Source organism: Gymnoscopelus microlampas, assembly GCF_963454915.1.
Source record: "Gymnoscopelus microlampas genome assembly, chromosome: 2".
In the NCBI taxonomy this organism is placed as follows: domain Eukaryota; kingdom Metazoa; phylum Chordata; class Actinopteri; order Myctophiformes; family Myctophidae; genus Gymnoscopelus; species Gymnoscopelus microlampas.
This window is the reverse complement of record NC_139939.1, coordinates 33,257,974-33,279,947: the sequence shown is the minus strand read 5'-3', so window position 1 is coordinate 33,279,947 and position 21,974 is coordinate 33,257,974. Positions and strand designations below refer to the sequence as shown.

At 41.5% G+C, this 21,974-nt stretch overlaps 1 protein-coding gene across 1 annotated transcript; it reads left to right on the top strand.

Moving 5' to 3' along the window:
* Nucleotides 1-337: 337 nt before the first annotated feature.
* Nucleotides 338-20,655, top strand: nomo (nodal modulator). The gene is made up of 31 exons (XM_084045428.1): nt 338-558; nt 1,799-1,888; nt 1,977-2,022; nt 2,482-2,582; nt 2,749-2,855; nt 3,006-3,078; nt 3,305-3,457; nt 3,695-3,832; nt 3,989-4,078; nt 4,580-4,685; nt 5,416-5,566; nt 6,387-6,564; nt 7,711-7,852; nt 8,477-8,608; nt 9,041-9,177; nt 9,453-9,540; nt 9,724-9,787; nt 9,924-10,019; nt 10,119-10,343; nt 10,593-10,675; nt 11,385-11,544; nt 12,148-12,274; nt 13,554-13,667; nt 14,442-14,569; nt 15,916-16,057; nt 16,733-16,816; nt 17,186-17,296; nt 17,489-17,590; nt 17,838-17,957; nt 18,182-18,274; nt 19,355-20,655. The coding sequence occupies exons 1-31, from the start codon at nt 394-396 to the stop codon at nt 19,484-19,486; spliced, it is 3,678 nt and encodes a 1,225-aa protein (XP_083901554.1). The 5' UTR covers nt 338-393; the 3' UTR covers nt 19,487-20,655.
* The last annotated feature ends 1,319 nt before the right edge of the window (nt 20,656-21,974 follow it).

Here is a 21,974-nt window from a genome sequence, read left to right as displayed (position 1 = left end):
TGCTTGTAATTAAATATAGGTAGTTGCGGGTTGCGTTTTTATGGGCTTGTTTCTAAACTGTAGTTGCTTATTTGGGCTTGTTTCCTAATGTTGTTTAAACCAGTATTTCATTTTCAAGTCAAGGACCCCCAGATTAATATATATTTGTCTGCGGACCCCCATCTGAAAACATTTTATGCCAGGGACCCCATACAAGTTTTGTGGCGTAATTTATTTTCAAAATGTCTGTTTGAAAATAGCCAATCTATATTTTTAAAGGGCGAAGGGCTTGTGTTCCTAGATCTGGTTGCTTGTTTCTCTCGCAAAACCTGGCAACACTGCTCAGCTGGTACGGAACCGGAGGCAGCGTGCGGCTTGTTTCGTCGGTTCATCGAGCAATAATCATTTGCAAGGATGATCGGATTCGGAATCACGCTCCGGACGGACATGGGAGCGATCTGCTTCTTGTTCGGATTCATCTGCTGCTGCCAGCTGATGAGCGTGTCTTCAGATGACATCGTGGTGGCGTGTGGAGGGTTTGTGAAGTCCGACGTGGAAATCAATTACTCCCTGATCGAGGTGAGAGTGCAAGCTAGGCTAGCGGTAGCTCTGGGTGGTATGCTTATGCTAGCTGGAGGATGACAGTTGTGGTGGTACAGCCTCTTTCTGTAGTGTTTCGACCAGGTGGGCGTGGTTTTGAGGCTTAGTTAGTGTTAGGTTGAGGCATTTAACCACGCCCACCTGGGCGGAACTCCAAATAAAGAGGAAGTCCCGAGTCCCGACCACAGTTTGAATGAAAGCTATTGACAAGCTGAAGCTAACGTTAGCATTCTGCTATCTAATAATTAGACCATAAGACAGACTGGTATCCTAATGTGTAATTGACACCTTAAAGAGTGTTCTGCTCTGCCTTTAATCCAACTAGTGTGTGTTTGTGTGTTTATATATGTGTTATTGTTAGCTGAATGAGAGCAGTGACAGATGCACTCATCCTAACCCAGGGGTCTTCAACAGGGGGTCCGGGACCCTCAGAGTAACTACAGGGGGTCCCCCAAATATTTGTGTAAGGGGGAACATAAGCCGAAAATATCAGATCTGCAAGCTCACAACGCCTCGTGCTGCAAGGCGTTGTGAGCTTGTAGATATGATATTTTCGGAAAGTTGGTGTAGAGGGAAAAAGAGAAGACCAAGTACAGAGCCAACGGCCAAGTTGACTAAATATTGAGGGTTGAAAAGGTTAAATGTCTGAAAATACACATTAAGATGAATACAACATTAATAGAAAAGATAATGTGTGTCAAAGAAGTTTATGAAGCTATAAATGAAAATCTTTATTCTGCAACACAGTTTTATACAATGTAGTGGGGGGTCCCTGCTTCATCTCTCTCTCAGGGTCCTTGGCCTGAAAAACGTTGAAGACCCCTGTCCTAACCCTAACGTATCCTCTCGTTCTATGTAATCTAACCTCAATGTTACGTTTGATGTTCCCACTGCAGGTAACGTTGGTGTGAATGAGTTTTGACCTAAAGCTTCAGCCTTTAAATGCCTCTGTGTGCTGATGGAGTTAACGTTGAATACTATAGTTACAGCCATCAGGCACAATGCATTCACAGACATAATGGGATTAGCCACACAAGCCAGTTGGTTGACCAGTCGGTTGTATCTAAAGCTTGGCAAGACTGCCCTCTTTCTTTCTGACAGCCGAAGTTACTTGTTGACATATTAGCCCGGTACTTAACTACTTAACCCATGCTACAGCCAGACAGCAACACCAACTTACCAGTGAGTGATTGAAGATCCTTTTCTCCTTTTTACACAGATTAAACTGTACACAAAACAAGGCTCATTGAAATACCAGACTGACTGTGCCCCGATCAATGGTTACTTTATGATCCCCTTGTACGATAAGGTATGTAGACAACTACTGTCATTTTGAACATATCTAATTATCTCATCAGCATGTATTGACACTAAAGACTTGTTGATTTTTTTTACAGGGCGACTTTGTCTTGAAGATTGAACCCCCACTTGGGTGGAGCTTTGGTAAGAGTATAGCGTCAGTCACCACCATGCATTCACAGTTAACGATTTACTGTAGGAATTGAGAAAACAGCCAGCGCCCTGTAATGTCCTTTCATTGATTTATTTACCTCACCCAGGACAAATAGAACGGATGACCTGGTCGGTCTTCCTCAGCGACCGACCTGGTCAGAATGCACCCAGTCTATTTGTCCCGGGTGAGGTTACTAGGAGTAACAAGCAGCTGCAGTAAGTGAGTGCTTCAATAGCCTTGTCAAGCTGCTGTACTGGAGCATAGTGTACTGGGATTTGTAGCTGAGTAGCCCAGTAATCCAGAAGCTTTGGGTGGGGCCGCTGGGGGGATTTCCCTTTAGCTGAACGATAGATGTTAGGTTTAAAATACGGGAGATCCAAATCTAGTTACTTACCCATCATAGTTCTCTGTGAATACTTTCTTACCTCTTTGTCTTTGTCTTTCTCTAGAACCTACTAGTGTTGACCTGCATGTGGATGGGGTCAATGACATCTGCACGAAGGAAGAGGACATCAACTTTGTCTTCACTGGCTTCTCAGTGTCTGGCACGGTGAGGAATCAAATTTATACCTTTCTGTTTGAAACGGTTTATTTCGTATAGTAGTATGCTTTATGTTGAGGAAGTTCACTTTGACAGTTCTTGCCAGTTATTCAAAGTGTTAATTGACTCTATGATATTGTAATTACAGTTCTGTCTGTATTATCTTGTTCATCAGGTTCTGAGTAAAGGCCATCCCCTGGGCCCTGCGGGAGTGGAAGTCAAACTTAGCCGAGAGGGAACAGAGGAGAAACTCCAAACTGCCCTCACCCAGGCTGGGGGAAAGTATGTTACTCATGACATCCTTTTAAATTGATATGATGGATTATAGAACCGGTTGCATCTACAGTAATGACGTGATCTGTAAACATGTGCTTTATTTGGCTGTCTTTTCAATGCCATGTCCGTGTGATTTCTTTGGCTGTCATTTCACAGGTATACGTTTTCCAAAGTACTTCCTGGAAATTATGATATCACAGCCTCCCATCCTTCCTGGACATTGGAGAAGGTTGGTGTCTTGACTTGTCCAGAACATCCTGATGTTTTAATGAAATCCTGCCCTCTCCGGTGTCACACCTAATTATTCCTGATTTCACAGCAGTTGACAAATACTTTGAGAAAGGGTTGATTTTCCCTTTCACATTAACTTAAGAAAAAGTAACTCAAGAAATGACCAGGCCATTGTTCTATACATCTTTGTAAGTCATCACCTGGGTTTTGCTGATATTCTGCAGAGTACTACATCGGTCCGTGTATCCAATGCCAATGCCCCAGCCACTGAGCATCTAGTGGTAGGAGGCTATGATGTCTCTGGAGAGGTGCGAAGTGATGGGGAGCCCATGAAAGAAGTGACATTCCTCCTATACTCCGCAACAGTCACGGAAGAAGTAAACTTACTAAATTGCAATAATTATGTTTGGCTTGACTATACTGTAAATATGGTGTAGAAAATCTGTTATTAATTAATATTCTGAAAGTCGGTATGCTAGAATTTGCTTCCATAATCTTCATTTGAAATGAATGTCTAGCATTGCATACATACATTTCATACGTGCTTTTAAACTGCAAGTGTTGATTGATGCCTAACTAGAGAAACCAAATCACATTGCTCCATTTGTTGCCAGGCTGTCAGTGACTGTAACACAGCCCCAGTGGAGGGTGCAGAGCCTGGGGATGACTCTCTGGTCTACTTGTGTAGTGCTCTGTCCAAAGAAGACGGGACCTTCTCCTTCCCCACCCTTGCCAGTGGTGATTACACTGTGGTATGCTTTGTATTTTAAATGACCCACCTGATGCCTTAGTAAAAGAAACATCCACACACAATCTCTCTATTTGTTGTACATATTCTAATTCTTCTGTTAAATATCTATACTTGTTGCATTGGTGTTGTTTTAATTAATTGTGAAATACTCCTGCAGGTGCCTTTCTACCGAGGAGAAAGGATAACTTTTGATGTCGCTCCATCTCGAATGGACTTTAAGGTGGAACACAACAGTTTGAAGCTAGTGGTAAGGAGGTCAATTGAATTGCCTATTTCATAATGCTTTTTACTAGAGTGAAACACCAAATCTAAAAATAATGCCATTAACTCATTCAGTGGCATTGACGTCGCCGACGTCACATTTTTATAAGCCCAGAGTGCCAATGACGTCGCCGACGTCATGAAAAAAAATGTTCAGAACCCAAGATATCATGATTTGAAGATTTGCTGCTCCATTCACTTCTTGTTTAACATCTTACTGAAAAAGGCTGTATCTTGCTTCCTAAGCACTTTTTTTTACAATGTATTTTTGGCTCTGGCACAAACTGCCAGAAATAAGTCAGGCACTAAATGAGTTAACTGTGTTTATGTATCATGTCATATGACCAAAGTTGAGGATAGACAATGACATGAATTGATGGTGGAATGGTCCTTTAAATATCACCAGAGTTGTTCTTTAATAAACCTGTAATGTCAGTGCATGTTGGAGCATGTCTGCATTAACCTGTATTCATTGTTCTCTCTGTAGCCTATCTTCCGTGTTATGGGCTTCTCAGTGACAGGAAGGGTTCTCAACAGTCTGGAGGGGGATGGAGTTCCTGATGCCACAGTGTATCTCAACAACCAAATCAAAGGTAACTATGCCTGCACGCTCCAAGCCTGCCTTGTATGGTATGCTATCTGCTTTGGCAATGTAAACGTATGTTTTCTCATGCCAATAAAGCCCTTTGAATTGAAAAATTGAATTGTATGGAGATTTTCATCTTAACAAATATCTGATGATTCAGATTTGTCTCCAGCTTTAAAGTCTTTGCTAATATGAAGTGCCAGTTACCAACTTTTAATGATCACAGTGTCTGAAAACCCGCCCGCTTCCCCCCACATTGTGACCTTGTCGTGCCTGTCTTCAACCCCACCCACTCTCAAAGCTCTCGCCACCTTCTGAGTTCTGCTCTTGTGTTTATTCTAGTTTTGCAGTGACCTCTATCCAACTCATTTTTCTTCTTCTTGTCATTAGACACCGCCTGTGATGTCATTTGTCCAACCATTGCTCAAACTCTTGCTCAACATTTGTGTCTAGAACGCCAAGGTCAATGTCACTGACGATTGGTTCACGGCAGGAACCCGTTTCCTTGATTGACCAGTGTGATGATGAGAAAACTAGTGAGCGACGGCGCAGGATGTTGATAAACTTTGTTTTGACAACACAGAGATGAAAATATAGACGCCAAGTCCCTGTTTTAGAATTTGAGGCTATAAACGCAGTGTATTGTGTTGGATTACCAGTTACCAGCATGACCGCTGTCCAATATTATCTAAAAGAAAGTTAGTATCTTTAATGGGTTACTCTGTTACTGTCCGCAGTCCTCACCAAGGAGGACGGTTCTTACCGTCTGGAGAACATGACTGCAGGGACCTATACCATCCGCACTCAAAAGGAGCTCATGTACTTTGAGCCAATCACAGTGAAGATTGCTCCCAACACGCCCCAGCTTCCTGACATCATCACAGCAGGGTAGGTCTGAGCCTTGGTCACAGGTTTAACCCATTCAGTCCGGGAACGCATCTCTGTAATTTTGGATGTCTTTGGCTATTCAAAAATAGCAGATATACAAGCTCATAGCGAGCTTGTAGATCTGCTATTTTTGAAAAATCGTGAAAATGTGTGCAATTCTTTGAATATATTTTTTTAAAGCGAACGTTTGTAAAATATTCTGTTCCAGGGACCTCCAGAAAAAATTGCACAATATTCAAGATTTTTCGCTGCGCTATGAGCTTGTAGATCTGCTATTTTTGAATAGCCAAAGTATAAAATAATGGTTATAGGTCTAATCTAAAATGACACAGATGCGTTCCCGGATTGAATGGGTTAACGGTATTATGGCAGTACTGTCGCTCTCTTTGAACGATCACTATAGGAATGTACATATATATATGTATATGTATGTTGCTTGGGGAGCCAGTAGGAGTTAAACGGACAAATAGGATATAGCTACAGTATATTCTCCTTAGCTAGCATTATTCTCCTACTGGAGGGTAGAATTGGAAAGTGGGTTTGGAGGTTAGGGGTTAGATCACATATTACTTTGTGTACTTTGACTTTGACCTTTTCCTGTACGGTTCAGGACACTGCTGCCCACATAGCTTAGGTGTGTGATGGATGAATAATGTGCTATTAATCACACTGAGATATCGCACTATCCTCCCTGGACGATGTGTGGGGTTGTTTCTGCAGTGCATCCATTTAATTGTTTTTTATTACTACAGTTATGTTGCAAAATTATGACTGAATTGTATGCGATTGAGATCTGATCAATTTGTCCATTCTTCTCCAGATTCAGTGTATGTGGGCAGATTTCCATCAGTCACCTGCCTGAGGGCATGAAGCAGCAGGGCCGCTACAAGGTCACTCTGACGCCGCGGGGTCAGGACAACATATCCAGCCAAGCCACCGACTCTGACCCCCAAGGGGCCTTCTGCTTCCAGGCCAAACCTGGAGATTACAGCATCCAAGTAAGGCATTGGCAACAGGTCTAGGTTGTATTGTATGTTTTTATTATATTTATTATGGGTACATACTGCAGATGTATTATGGTCCTACATTGGGTCTTCATTACATCAGTTTGAACATACATTTTCCCTTTTTTCTAACCATAAAGCTTGAATGAATTGCCTTGTCTGAGTGCATCGACCCTCATCTGCCCTATGCTTAACCTTGTGTTCAGTGGGTATCCTCCTCGGGAGAACATTTTGGCAAAAAAAAGAAAATAAATCACAATTGTAATTTAAATGCATCACTCTGGTGCACTTTAACACATTGACCGCCAGAGTTTAATCTCATAATGTACTCACCAGTGCCAACGTTTTATTGTTGTTTTTGTCACGTCACCATAGACCTCGTTAAAATCCTTAAAATTGAGCCGTGCACTGTTTGTAAACATCGCAGACATCTGCCTGCTTCTACCACTGAAGAACGCGTGTCAAACGGTGCCTCCATGTTGTAGTTAGAACGGTTTATGTTAAACAGTGATCGACGAGGAGAAGAAAAAAACAAGGAGAAAATTGAGTTTCAGTTCCGTCATTGGAACGAGGGCTGACGGCATCGGCAAAACCGGAATCCCTAATAAGGGCTTTCCGGTGGTGTTACAATGAAATGGTCCGTGTAGAAAATTGAAAAAAGTTGTTTTTTTTCGAAAAAAAGGAAAAAGCACCACGGCCCGTAGGCTACGGGACCGGCGCTTTACAGTTGGATTTATCGGCCCGTAGGCTACGGGCCCGGCGGGTAGAGTGTTAAGGGCAAAATGAAGAAGATAGACCTGTGTACATGTGTGTATATAAAGCTCTAAAAAAGGGAATAATCCTGCAACTGTCTTTTATTTCAAAAATAACATTTTAGTCCCTAGACCTTCATCAGGGCAACATTGTCATTCATTTGTCCTGATGAAGGTCCAACAACCGAGACTATTTTTGCAAGTTTCGACAGTTTTTGTCCTACACGCTTGTCAACATTTGTTAGGTGTGCATCAGCCTTTAGCCGAGGCTTGGTTTTCCATAATTGAAGATGTCACTCAGCAATCAAACTTTTAAAGAAACAGTCCAAAGTAATTTCAGTTGGTAGTTTGATGGATAACTTTAGTTTTGACCTCCATTTTATTGCAGGTGTCTCTCCCGGAGGTGGAGGTGAAGGCTGGCCTGGCCCTGCAACCCCAGGCCCTGGAGGTGTCTCTGGTGGACAGGCCCATCTCTGACCTGCTCTTCACCCAGTTCATGGCCTCTGTGTCGGGCAAAGTCTACTGTCTAGGTACAGTAAGGTCCTGTCCTTGGTGTCTCAGAATTAACCTATTAAGACCGGGAATGCATGCGTGTCATTTTTAGATTTCTTTGGCTATTCAAAAATAGCAGATATACAAGCTCATGAGCTTGTAGATCTGCTATTGTTTCGAAAAATGTTGTAAGCCAAAAATGTGTGCAAATCTTTAGTTTGAATATATATATATATTTTTAAAGCGAACTTTTGTAACTCAAATCTTTGCTTCTGGGGATTCTATAAATGTATGGGGGTTCTACAAATGTCTTCTAAATCCTAACAGGTTTCTGAAAAACGTATATTTCTATATCCGTGGTTCTCAAACTTTTTCATGTCAAGGACCACCCAAAATAATATGCATTTGTCTGCCGACCCCCATCTCAAAATATTTTGTTCTAGGGACCACCCCCAGAAGCAAAGATTTGAGTTACAAATGTTTGCTTTAAAAGTATATTATATTCAAAGATGAGCACATACAAACAATGAACTATTGAGCTAGTGTGTTTGAGGTTTGTTTAACTTACTTTAATGATTATCATTTTTTTTTACCTTTCCTGACCTTTTACCCCCCTCCCCCCTTTTTTTCCTTTTTACCTTTCCTGACCTTTTGACCTGTAGCATCCTGCGATGACCTGTCAGTAACTTTACAACCAGTGAGCCGTCAGGGTGAAAGAAGGACCGTTGGTCTGTCAGGCAGCAGTGACACCCTCAGCTTCTCCTTTGACAATGTCCTGCCTGGGAAATACAAAGGTTTGTTATTAGATAACACCATATTTAGTGTAACAAAACTCCAGGCTCACCAATATAATGAATAAAACTCTGCTATAATAAAGAGAATAATATAATTGCATCGCTGGCTTCATTGGAGCAAGTGAAATTCTATGATTTATAACCATGTATTATCCCGTTGAAGTATTTTATTCATGTATTTCTTTAGTTATTATTTTGACACATTTGCCTTTATATTTGCATATTATGTCAATGAAGTCTGTCTGTCTATGTGTCATGTCATAGTAATGACGCCATCTCTTTAACCCATTAAACCCTATATACTGCATTGGTCGGGGTCCCCTAGCGCTCTATTCTGGGCTCCTCGTTTTTCCCTCTACACTGCTATCTGCTATCTTCGCCGAATGTTTAGCCCAGAATTGTCTCCAACGTTCTGTCTTTTGTGGTGAACAGCGAGTATTTCCCATGAAGAGTGGTGCTGGAAACACAAGTCAGTGGAGGTGGAGGTTCTGGATTCAGATGTCCTTGGGGTGGAGTTCCGACAGATTGGCTACATCCTGCGCTGCTCTCTCTCTCATGCCATTACTCTGGTCAGTTCATCATTATGCACATACATTTTGCCATGATGTTTTTGCAGTTTGTGTGTCCACACCTGTTATAAAAGGGTTTGTAAATTATATTGTTTAAAATAAGAGTTAAATTGAGCCTTCCTCGATAGTCTTTTAACCTTCTATGTATGACGGTTGCAAGCAGTTAAATAGAAATGAAATAAAAAGCATCTGTAATGGCTGCTTAAGAGCACTATCCTTTGAGAACAAGCATGATGTCCAACTCAACATATGTGTGTGTGCACATTTTCATGCAGGAGTTCTTCCAAGATGGCAGCAAACCTGAGAATGTCGGCGTGTACAACCTCTCTAAGGGCGTCAACCGCTTCTGCCTCTCCAAGCCTGGTAATCTCCCCACCTCTCATTAGCTAAACATAGAACCAAGTGGCCTAACAAGACATGCCTGCACCGCACTACCCTCTTGTGTATAATTGGAGTAGCATGTTTTGCCCCAGAAGGTCTGTGCCGGGCACACCTAAATATAAAACCAGAACAAAGTAATAAATCATCTCAAAATGTCCTTTCCAGGTGTTTACAAAGTCACCCCGCGCTCCTGCCACCAGTTTGAGCAGGACTACTACACTTACGACACGTAAGTACAGTATGAACTATGCACAGCACTCATCCATCTTTCTTTGCGTTTCTCTTTACCCCCTCTCTCTCGCATTCATCCATGCATACTCCCTCTTCAGCACATTCAACCCCATTAAATGGCTTGTTTCCTTCAGGTCTGCCCCCACTATCCTGACCCTGACTGCAGTCCGGCACCACATGACCGGGCTCGTCACCACTGACAAGATCCTGGATGTCACCGTCACCATCAAGTAATGAGGATTATTCAGTAGACACAAGCTCACGTTCAACCAGCCTCTGGAGCCTCATTATACCAATGCTTATATCTTCTGTCACGCCCTCTCTCGCAGGTCGTCGATCGAGAGCGAGCCGGCGTTGGTGCTGGGCCCCCTGCGGAGCCAGGAGGAGCAGAGGCAGGAGCAGCAGCTTCAGGAGATCCAGCTGCGACGCCAGGAGAGAGAGCGCCGTGCCGCTGAGGAGGAGGAGGGGGGCACCCGGGATGACAGCCCCCCTGTCCAGGAGAAGGCTGATGAGCTGACAGGCCCTTTCCACTATGAGTTCTCCTACTGGGCCAGGTTCGCAGATGGCACACACTGCAGACTTCACACTTGATCTTCATCTCTTACTCAAGTCTATAGAATAATGTCTGCTAGTAATGAAGAAGCACGGTTCTGCTAATGTTTCATGTCGAGACATAGATGTAAGCATATTACTTTCACTTGCTGAACACAGATGGTGGCAGATGGTAGTTGTTGACCTGTTGCACCCTACAGGTATTTTATTTCTGTTTATCATAAACCTGCTGTTTGTTTCCGACTGTTCAGGGCTGGAGAGAAGATCACAGTGACTCCCTCCTCTAAGGAGCTGCTATTCTATCCTCCTGAAGTTGAAGCCACTATTACTGGAGGTATGTTAACTTTGTGATCTCAGATATTTGTTTTCAGTTCATGAATAAGCTATCATTTTAGTTTTAAGTGCAATTTTCCAACTAATTTATTAATAAAGTCTGATGTAATTTACTCATCCTACCTGGGTCGCGGTTTATTTCCCCATTCATAATTTCCATAGACTTGTTTAATATCACGTCAAATAAGAACTGTGTTCCAAAAATAGACAAATGATCCCGGCGGTTTGACTCATATATATATATGAAGCATCAACTGACGGTGAGAAAACGCTAATGTTAATTCCGCCGAATTAGTTACATTTTCGTCAGAAACAGACTGTATCAAATCTGAGTGACTGACTTTCATAAACGATACAGAGCCACCTCCCTGACAATATCGCCGGGACAGTTTGTTTAGTTATGGACCACAATTCTTATATGAGACGATTTTAAGGTGACCCAATGTTATTCTCCATAGAGAAATTACTTCCACGACCCAGGGGATGAACGAGTGACGTCAGGACTTCAGTACTCTATTGTAGAATCATTTTATTTTCACGTCACAGATTTACAGGTGTAAAGAAGAGGACATTTTAAAAAATCATCATTTTATAGTATTCTGTGAAAAGAGAGAGGATATAGGTAGAATATAAAAAAGAAAGAAACACAGGATAGAAACGGCTTGTAGAATCTACGGTATGTGATTGTGCTATATGATTTTCCATGTCAGAGTCCTGTCCAGGCCGCCTGGTGGACATCGCAGGGCGAGCAGGTCTTTTCCTTGAGGGCAAGGTATCACCTGAGCTCCAAGGTGTGGAGATCTCCATCACTGAAAGAGGAGCCGCTGCAGCATTCATTACTGTGGCCACCAATGAAATGGGAGCATACAGGTATATAGAGCCTCGCATCCCTTAGATTGAAGGTCAAAAAGTACAGCAGTGTTATTTTGAAATCATAACGTTGTGAACCTTAAAAGGTACGCTGATAACACACACTTATACATACACTCTCATCAGGTTTGTAATGCTTTTGATTAATATTCTTTAACTTAATATGTAGGGTTATTCCGTTTAATCTCAGCCTCAGACTTTATTTGACTTTGATAACTTTCACTTAATGTTTATATAGGCTTTCTAAAACCCACTGTATGTTCTATATACTCACTACCCCCCCCCCCCATATTGTCCTTATTATGCCAACAGTTTAACTTTGAATTTGGAACAGTTATGCTTGATATCGGTTTCTGTGTCCAGCAGTATCTGTTTCATACAGTACACAGCCTTAGAAGTATTTTAATACATCATTCTCTGTATGTGGCACATGGTAATATGTAAACAATCTGTATGTAGTATGCTATTGTATGGAATCTATGAATTGTATGTTTGTTACTTGGGCATGTGAATACACATGATGAGACTCATTGTGTATTGTGTGCCGCTGCGCATGCTGACAACCGCATGACAACATGACTGACTGTCTTGACTTCTCTGCAGTGTGGGTCCCCTCCACAGTGACAGGCAGTATGACATCAGTGCTAGCAAAGAGGGTTTTGTCCTCAGCCCTGTAGAAGGTACCCAGGGAGACTTCAAGGCGTTTGCTCTAGCTGGTGTCACCTTCAAGGTACCTTGCACAGAATGCACACAGAAACATCGACTGCATTGGTATACATTCACGCTAATTGGCACGGAAAACAAACTTGTTTGTCCACCAACCACATCCCGAAATACACCAGACATTTCACTTTCTCAAAAGGCAACTAGACTTTTTAGAATAGAATACACACACACACACACACACACACACACACACACACACACACACACACACACACACACACGGATGATTTAGTACTTTAGTAATAATCTACTTTTTTTGTCTTGTGATTTATTGTATCCTACAGTATGTTTTGTGCTACTGTCCTACTATATGTTACATGTGGCACCTTAAACGGAACCCATTGCCCAACATGGGCAATAAAGCGTGGGCAATAGCTTTGGATCGTCTCTGCCAAAATAGCTTTCTCAACACCGTTTTTCATGTTCCTGGATTGCTCCTGGATTGCTGCAGCAGCAATCCAGGAGTTAATTTCTTGATCTGACACTCATGTTATGTTAAACGCATGCTGTGCTCTGGGGCTTTTAATGAGCTAAATGAAATGGTTCAATGAAACGTGAAGCATAACAACATGTGTCAAAACTGAAGAGAGTTAGAGCTGGCCTAATCTATTGTACGGAATTCCTGTGCTTTTTTAAATGGTTGCCTGTCAGCGAGAAGCCTTGACTGGGGTGTGCCTCAAGGCTTTCTATCGCTCTCCATTTTGATAATAATTTGCCATCTGTCATTAGAGCCGACACTCACTCGTTGCATGCAGTCACCCCGGTCTTGTACATTTATGCTCACACTACAGCATCTTAAAAAAAAGATTGATATTCCCCAGGCATTTGTCACCCAGTAAGATAATTCATCTAGCGTTTTACAGCTTTTTGTCTCCAGCTGGTCCCCAGGAAATGTTGTAATGGCTCATGGTGGCTTATCGGAGACTAAAATCACTAGATACAAAATGATGTCATAACACAGCCTTTTCTGTTTTAAAACAGCCTATTTATAATTTAATAATTGTCTCCTTTCCCCTCTGTTATCACACCTGTTATCATACTTGCTAATTGTTCTGGAAAAACTCTGACATGTTTTTCATTTGCCGTTTGTAATTAGTGATCCCCTATTATACTGCCTATATTAAGAGTTTAAAATTCCCTACTACCACTTTTATGTTTGCTTCAGACAAACAAAGCTTTCCATGTAGAATGTTACTAAGGCTTTCTTTTGAATACCTGAAACGACACTCAGAATCCATCAGAAGACGTTCTAAGCTGCCTCCTCTCCTCACTCTGTCCTGTAGATTAAGTCTGAGGAAGGACATCCTCTGTCAGGTGTGCTCTTGTCTTTGAGTGGAGGACAGTTCCGCTCAAACCTGCAGACACAAGAAACCGGTCTCCTCACCTTCAACAACCTGGTAGGAAACGTCACATCCATCCCATCACAGCTAGGAGTTCTGTCTTTTGAGACTAGAGGTCTAATAAATGCAATGTATCACCTGAGCTCCAAGGTGTAGAGATCTCTATCACTGAAAGAGGAGCTGCTGCACCATTCATTATTGTGGTCATCAATGACATGGGAGCATACAGGTATATAGAGCCTTGCATTCCTTAGGAAAAGAAATGTAAACAAGATGGTACAGCAGCCTTAGTTAGAAATCATAATGTGAACCTTAGCAGGTATGTTGATGACACACTTATCGTTGATGTCGGGTGGAAACCTTGTATGTCCAAAACTGTGAATTTTCATTGGTTGAATATTTATAAAACCCATCAGACAGACTTAACCACTTTCACTTTTACTAAAATAAAAAATCCAAAATTGTAATATTATTAAAAAAATAATAATAATAATCATTTTTTGCTAACTTTTTTGTGACACTGTAGTATAACAAAGTAGGGCATTCAATTACAAAATCAAGTGATCCTATGTAGATCATGTGGTTTTCTGGTTTTGCACTCAGGTTCTCTGGACTGTTAAAATGGATCTTCTACCATCAGAGCGAGTAGTTGTCTTTTGAAACTAGAGATCTAAATAAGATTTTTGTTAAGGGTTTGATTGAAAAGTGAATATTGTAAGGATTGTGTTGACATTTGTTGAGCTCCGATAAGTCTAGATCTCTAGATATATATTTTTTATTGCATCTGTTTGATGGAATCAGTGTCTCATCTGTTCCGCCTCTCTGTTCCAGAGTCCTGGTCAGTACTATTTTAAACCTATGATGAAGGAGTTCCGCTTTGAGCCAGCATCTCAGATGATCACAGTGGAGGAGGGTCAGAACCTCAGCATTGACATCACTGGCATAAAGACTGCATACAGGTATTAGCATCTCACACAGTAAAATCCTCAGTGTTCATTCTGAGGATGTGTAAGTAGCACTTACATCTAAAAATCACCCCTCACAATACAATACAATACATATACGCCAAAGAGCATGATAGGATGTTAGTTTCTTAATTGTATCATGTAGTACACTTGCATGTAAGCAAATGCATTTGTTATATTTATTTTTTAGCGGCGCTAGCCGCTCTATACCTTTAGGTATAGAGCGGATCCTGCTCTATACCTGACTTTGTCCGTGTTCACGTCAACGTTCTGATTGGTCAGACCCGTCAACGTTCTGATTGGTCAGACCCGTCAACAAAGTGATTGGTCAAGCTTCACGTGACACATGGCTATAAACACATTATAAACACATATCGATGACAAAATGTATCGATGTATGTCATTGTAGCGCCGCTACCTTCACACAGGGTGTGAGGTGAGGTATAGAGCGGATATTAGCCCTCTATACCTGGCTTTTGCGTCAACGTTCTGATTGGTCAGGCTCGCCAAGGTTCTGATTGGTCAGGTCCGTCAACGTTCTGATTGGTCAGGCCCGCCAAGGTTCTGATTGGTCAGGTCCGTCAACGTTCTGATTGGTCAGGTCCCTCGAGGTTCTGATTGGTCAGGTCCGTCGACGTTCTGATTGGTCAGGCCCGTCGAGGTTCTGATTGGTCAGGTCCGTCAACGTTCTGATTGGTCAGGCCCGTCTAACTGGGGTATAAACTAATATTGATATTATATATTAGATATTAATATTGAAACACATATCTATGACAAAATGTATCAAAGGCGCCGCTACCTTCACACAGGTGTGATTTTTATTATTCCACTTAGTGATTCAGGTTTTGCCTTTAATTGGTCTGTCTGATCGTTCTTATCGCAGTTGCTACATGGCCTGGAAAAGCATGATTTTTATTTACTTGTACAGCATGTAGTCAGATCTGATGTTTCCATAATGTGACATTTGTCGTGAAGAGTGATCCTCAACTCCAGAGTAATGCTCACCTGCAGTAGATAACATTCATATTCTCAAGTACCAGCATTAAGCACACCCTAGAATCAGAATCAGCTTTATTGTCACAGGTTTACAGAAGTAAAAAAGTGGGTGAAATTCGTTTTCGTGCATAGTTCCCATCGTATTTTTATTTCCATTGAAAAAAGAAAGGGAAGAAGAAACTCCAGTCGGTAACATTGGTCACAGTCTTGAAAAGCGTACAGAATGTAAAAACAAAATACTTTTTGTCTCTATTATTTCCCCAATCTTTTGCTATTGACCTTCTTGTTCGATTCCAGTCCACACAGCAACAAGCAGTCTCACGGTCCTGTGTTTTGGTCCCCAGCTGCTACGGTGCCGTGCTGTCCCTGAGCGGAGACGCAGAGAGGGATGTGGCAGTGGAGGCGGTGGGCCAGGGTGACTGTAGTCACTACAGTGAGGACACCGTCACCGACGAGGAGGGACGCTTCAGACTGAGGGGTCTGCTGGTAAGGATATCTGTCAGAGCTACACTGTGGGGTTCCAATGACACTGAGCTATACACGTGAACCCATTCAATCCGGGAACGCATACTGTGTCCTTTTAGATTTTTAGCTATCACCATTATTTTATACTTAACCCATTGAGATCTGGAACTGTGTCATTTTTAGATTTGAGCTAAAATGCATTCTTTTACACTTTGGGCTATTCAAAAATAGCAGATATACAAGCTCATAGCGCGGCACCGAGTGCCGCGCTACGAGCTTGTAGATCTGCTATTTTTGAACATTTGTGAAAATGTGTGCAAATCTTTGAATATATATATTTTTTGAGCGAACATTTTTAACTCAAATCTTTGCTTCTGGGGGTCCCTGGAACAAAATATTTTGATGGGGGTCCGTGGCCAAATACATATCATTTTGGGGGTCCAAAATTATATGAAGATTGAGCACCACTGATATAGAAAACGTTTTTCAGAAAACTGTTGAGATTTAGGAGACATGTAGAATCGGCTTCAGGTCTCAATGGGTTAAGGCTATTCAAAAAAATAGCAGATCTACAAGCTCATAGCGCGGTACCAAGTGCTGCGCTATGAGCTTTTTTTAAATTTATTTTTTGATTAGAAAATATGTTTTTCATGCCGTCAAAGACTTAACATTTACACTTTCACCTCTAAATGACAGCCTGCTTGCAAGTATCTGATCCAGCTGCGAGCCGAGGGCAACGACCATATAGAGAGAGCCTTGCCCCAGCACAGGGCTATTGAGGTGAGCAGCACATACCAATTACCATTAAACCTGTGTCAAATGGGCTTCACGTGAAACAGAAACAGCTATTAAAGCTGGGTCAAAGGGTCTATGTGTGGAACAGAAGCAGCGTTAAGCTAGTTAAGTTGGATTGAATAAAAATTTCTTTTTTTTTACCAGTTGTGTGAGTAGAAAAAAAAGCAAGCCTCTAATCTTGTTCACAGGTTTGAAAATTACACAATGCCTCTTAATTATGTTATTATCACACCACCTGACCTGTTATCCACAGGAGTCAATTTGAGATTGATTCGGGGAGTGTTCTCTCTCTCTCGCTCTTGCTCTCTCTCACGTTCTCTCTCTCTCTCTCTCTGCCACATTAATGACATTCAGGTTGGCAGCAGTGACATTGAGGGGGTGAACATCATCGCCTTCAGGCAGATCAATCAGTTTGACCTCAGTGGGAATGTCATCACCTCTCCCGAACACCTGCCCACGCTGTCGGTACGACCGCTTGTCCTCTTTCATGACGTTGTCTCTCCCTATTTGTATCTCGCACATCAACTCACTTAACCCATTTTGTTTACTGTGCTTAAAATAATTTGTTTAACTACTATGAACAGACTGTGACAGAATGGGTGAATCATGTCGGGTAACATTCATCCCTTTCTTCTCCATTTCCTTTGCTCCTGCCAGGTGAAGCTTTGTAAGAGTGACAATCTGGACAACCCCATCAACAGCGTTTCTCTTGGACAGTCTCTCTTTTTCCACTTCCCCCCGCTGGACAGGGATGGAGAGGTAACTCATTTCCAGATTTTCCACTGTGTATTACCGCTTTTAAATTGTCTATTTATCTTTAATTATTTGTCTTACAGCAAGTATATAGGGCTTGAGGAGTTAAGCTTCTAAAAATGCTGTTTAACGTTTCCTCTCTTCATGTAATGTACGATCAGTTTTCCTTTAGAATAATCTGAAAGTTGTCTAAAGCTGTTTCTCCATCCTTTGTGCTTCCTCTCCTTGTGTTTTGTGTTCTCTATTCCCACAGAGTTACGTGCTGATGCTTTACTCCACACTTCCCCGTTCCCAGTACGACTACACCCTGCCTCAGGTCTCCTTCACGTCCACAGGCTACCATAAGCACGTCACGCTCACCTTCAACCCCAACGTAAGGCATAGCCTTAAAGCCCCGTTTATACTTTGTCATACAGTGGCCTGAAAATAGCCAAACTACAAGTTGTGAGCTTATAGATCGGCTATTTTCAGCCCACGGCTGAATACGACGGAGCATAAACTGGGCATTACAATGCCTCATACTAAACTGTCTTGTGATCATAATTGACAAACGTGTTTGTATAGAACCTACATTGATGAGACCTTTCCCCCTTTCAGCGTAAAGTGCCTGACCAGGATGTCGCCCAGGGCTCCTATATCGCTCTTCCTCTCACACTGCTGCTCCTGTTAGCTGCCTACAACCATGAAAAGGTACTAGATACATCATTCTGCATCTATGTTAAAATTATAATCTTGGAATGGTGTTTGGCTAAACGTTTTGCATGATCATCACATCATCAAGAGGGATAGTCACACTGTGACTGGCTAGTTGGTTGTCAAATCTAGGCTCTGCTGTTTGGATTTGTTTATTTTATAGGTGACTGTAGAGGAGAATAATCTCTCCCCTCAAAACTTTACTTCACTTAATGACAATTGACCTCGAGTGTTGTCCTCCTGGTTGCCATAGCTTATAATGTCAAACCACAACGACATACGAGACGATTACACCGGAAAACGGGAAGTAAAATCCCGAAAACCTGAAGGGGGCCTTTTCACTGCCAGAGTATACAGTATACATTAATTAACTCACCCACTCCCAGCATTTTTTGTGTTTAATAACCTTTTCAACTGGTCACAGAAAATAGCATAAATAACAGGATCTGTGTTCCGATCCCCAGAGGAACAAAATTCACGCGTGAGGTAACTTTCCTTGCCGCAGGCACGCTGAAAACAGCACCTTTTGTCAAAAATGCACATCTTTCCCCCCGCATTTGCAGGAAACCAATAAACAGGAAGTGGACGGAGGCGGAAATCTTCAGATTACGCTATTTCCGTATCCGTGTGATTTACAGTGAAAGTGGTCACTCCGGATTATAGATCACAGCGCCTCACAGCACCTTTTATAAGACAGTTAAAGAATGAAAACTGGTCCAAACTCGTTGACGGCAGGCTGCGCCTTAGCAGAATTCGACGAGTTAACGCGTCCATGGCAGTAAAAGAGTTAAGTGTCTTCATTATTGCCTGTTCTGAAGGAACGAGTCATACAGTATCATCATTTATCCATTCATTCTATATTATGATCAATATATCAATAATAACGCAAACTATTCCTTGACAGGATTCAGTTTACCTCAGAAATTGTAAATAATCCTGATGTCCCTATTTGGGGCAAAAAAAAAATCTTCAAAAAAGCTTAAATGGCAGATCTGTGTCACATGCGATGCCACGCGCTTTGAGCTTGTAGTTTTTTGGTTTAAGTAATATGACCCCACCTTATCCTTTGGCCTCTAGGTGTTCCCCTTACTGCTGCAGCTGGTGAACCGTATCCAGGGGGTAAGAAACATGTCTCAGGTCAGTGGGGACAGCAGCCTTCTGGATGAAGCCAAACGCCAGGCCAAGAGGCAGAAAGCCAGGCGTACATGAGGGCATTCAGAGCCTGGTGGGACACTTCAAATCACCCCCTTGAACGCTAGATAGAGTGCACTAGCCAGCCTCGCAGAACACTGTGGTTAGCTGCAGCCATATAGGTGTAACTTCCCTAGATAAACATCATCATATCTATAATTTGCATCTGTGGCAGCAGGTAGTGTTTGATGCCAGTGAGCTATTAAGCCCAGTAAGGTTTGATTTGAAACTGAGCCGACCCACCTTGAAGCTCAAAATACACCACTTGATGTGCAGCACCACTCCCGCATCCTTCTATCAGCCAATCACCTTCAGCAGACTGATAGATAGCTGATATTTACTGTACAAGCCAAGTTGTTTCTTCTTTATTCTCCCTGTTAGAACCTCTCTGTTTTCCGTGTAGAATTTGAGCCATTTTATACATTTGTAGGTAATTTAAGCTAAACTGAGAACCATTGTTTGGGTAATTAATGCACTTAAATGCTTGATATTTGTCATTATATTGTTTTAACATCTTTGTGCTGAGAGGTTACTTTTATCCACTATACATTTTGTTTCATACCGAACAAGGCTCTACTATTAGTAAGTTAATTTCAGCTTGACTGTATTTTGAACTGAAAGTGAAATATCCTCAGTCCTGTTGCATACTGTGCAATATCATCAAAATCAATACATAATAACTGGTATTTATTATTCTGTGAATGTGATTCTCTGTTACATGATACAAAGAGCCGCTTATAAACACAGCCATCTGGGCCGACAAGCATATCATTTCACATCGCTTTGTGATTCCACAGTCAGAATTACTTTATTCACAAAGTTTAATGAATACAGTCTTGATGACATTGGCACAGAACAATATTGACATCTCCTCTAGTAACATAAATAACTACCTGGTACATAGAAGCCTTCACATTCAGTGAAAAGGGCTGTACAAATGGACAATATCTTTTCAGAAACTTATGTCATATACATGTAGGATAAATGTAAAAAACAAAAAAAAACATACTGCAACATGTGTGATTTTCTGTTCACCCAGAAAGGGGAGGCGGGTGGTTTGAAATGATGTGGGTTAAATAGAGAAATCATTTTTATCATAGGGGCAAAATCCTGAGTGTCACTTTAACTATGGGTACATTTTTTATACCATTGCAGGTCCGTTTTTACACTCTCAGAGTTAAAATGAACACTCAGAATTTTGCCATTTTGGGGGTAACTTGGATAGTTGATTAATTTATTAACATTTGTTAAATTTGTTGTGAATGACGAATGACGTATGCTAGCAGTGTTTTTGTGTGTGCGTGTGTGTGAATGATGTTCAGTCAGATTTTGCGTACGGCAAGCTTTAATATTTCCAATCGGGTTAATGTAATACTGTGAAAAGATTGTTCGATGTTTGGCATAACCTTGAGCTAAAGTCGGAAAGATGAGGCTGAATGGTAATTCCATAAGCTCACTGTGTCATCACAGGGCAGTGTAATGCACTGTGAAAACTGTGGGCCCCATTTATTTTTCTACGTCTAATTCATCTGTTCTCAGTTGTGGCTGACTTTCATTGAAAGATGAAAAGGCCACTGCCTATTTACCGAGTTGAAAGATTTTCCAATTAGGCCACGGTCAGGCGGAGTTAATTGGTTGGGGTGGGGGTGGGGGTGGGTGCAGGAGGATGGAGGAGGTGGGGTGTAATTGTCATTGCTCGGAATCTGTTAACTTTTGAAATGATGAATAAAATCTGACTGAAAGTAAATTGTCACTGCTTTTCTGTGTTTTAGACTGTAGGGGGCAGTACTATGTTAGACATAAGTGACATCTCTGTCAGATTCCATTGAGTTTTAAAGATGGCAATAATTTTACATTAGGCTACTACAAGTTCACTTTCAGATTACTTGAAGTAAAAACTAAAGCTTCATGTCATTTTCCAAATAGATGGAGTTCTGAAAATTTTAATTAACCTATGTTGTCTCAGACACTTCCATTCCATACAATATTCAACCATACAGTAGCTTATTGTCTTGAGTAGGTGTTCCCAAACCTTTTCAGGTTAATACCCAAAAGACATTGTAGTCTTCCCAGGACCAAAACGTACAAAAATACATTTATTAATTTATTGATTGATCACTTAAGCCCTACTTCAAAACAGCCAATCTATGGTTATTTTATAGATCGGCTATTTTCCTTAGAACATTTTTGAAAATCTTTTGTGCAGAAACAATTGCCTTGATGCGTTGCTCTAAAACTGAAAGTGACTGGAATCTGTTTAATTTCTCTCCAAATTTGAATATGATGGAATACATGATTAATGATTACTGTGATAATGGTAAGTTCACATTTCATAACACAATATCAAGTATAAGAACTTTCACAGAGAAAAAAAGAAATTGTGAAAAAAGAAATACATTAAAAAGAGAACGTGACGTCACAACATTGAAAGTAATAGCTTAATCTCCCAAGAACTCTAGACTGGGCGGGCGGTCGCTTGTTCTAAACAATATGGCGTCACGACAAT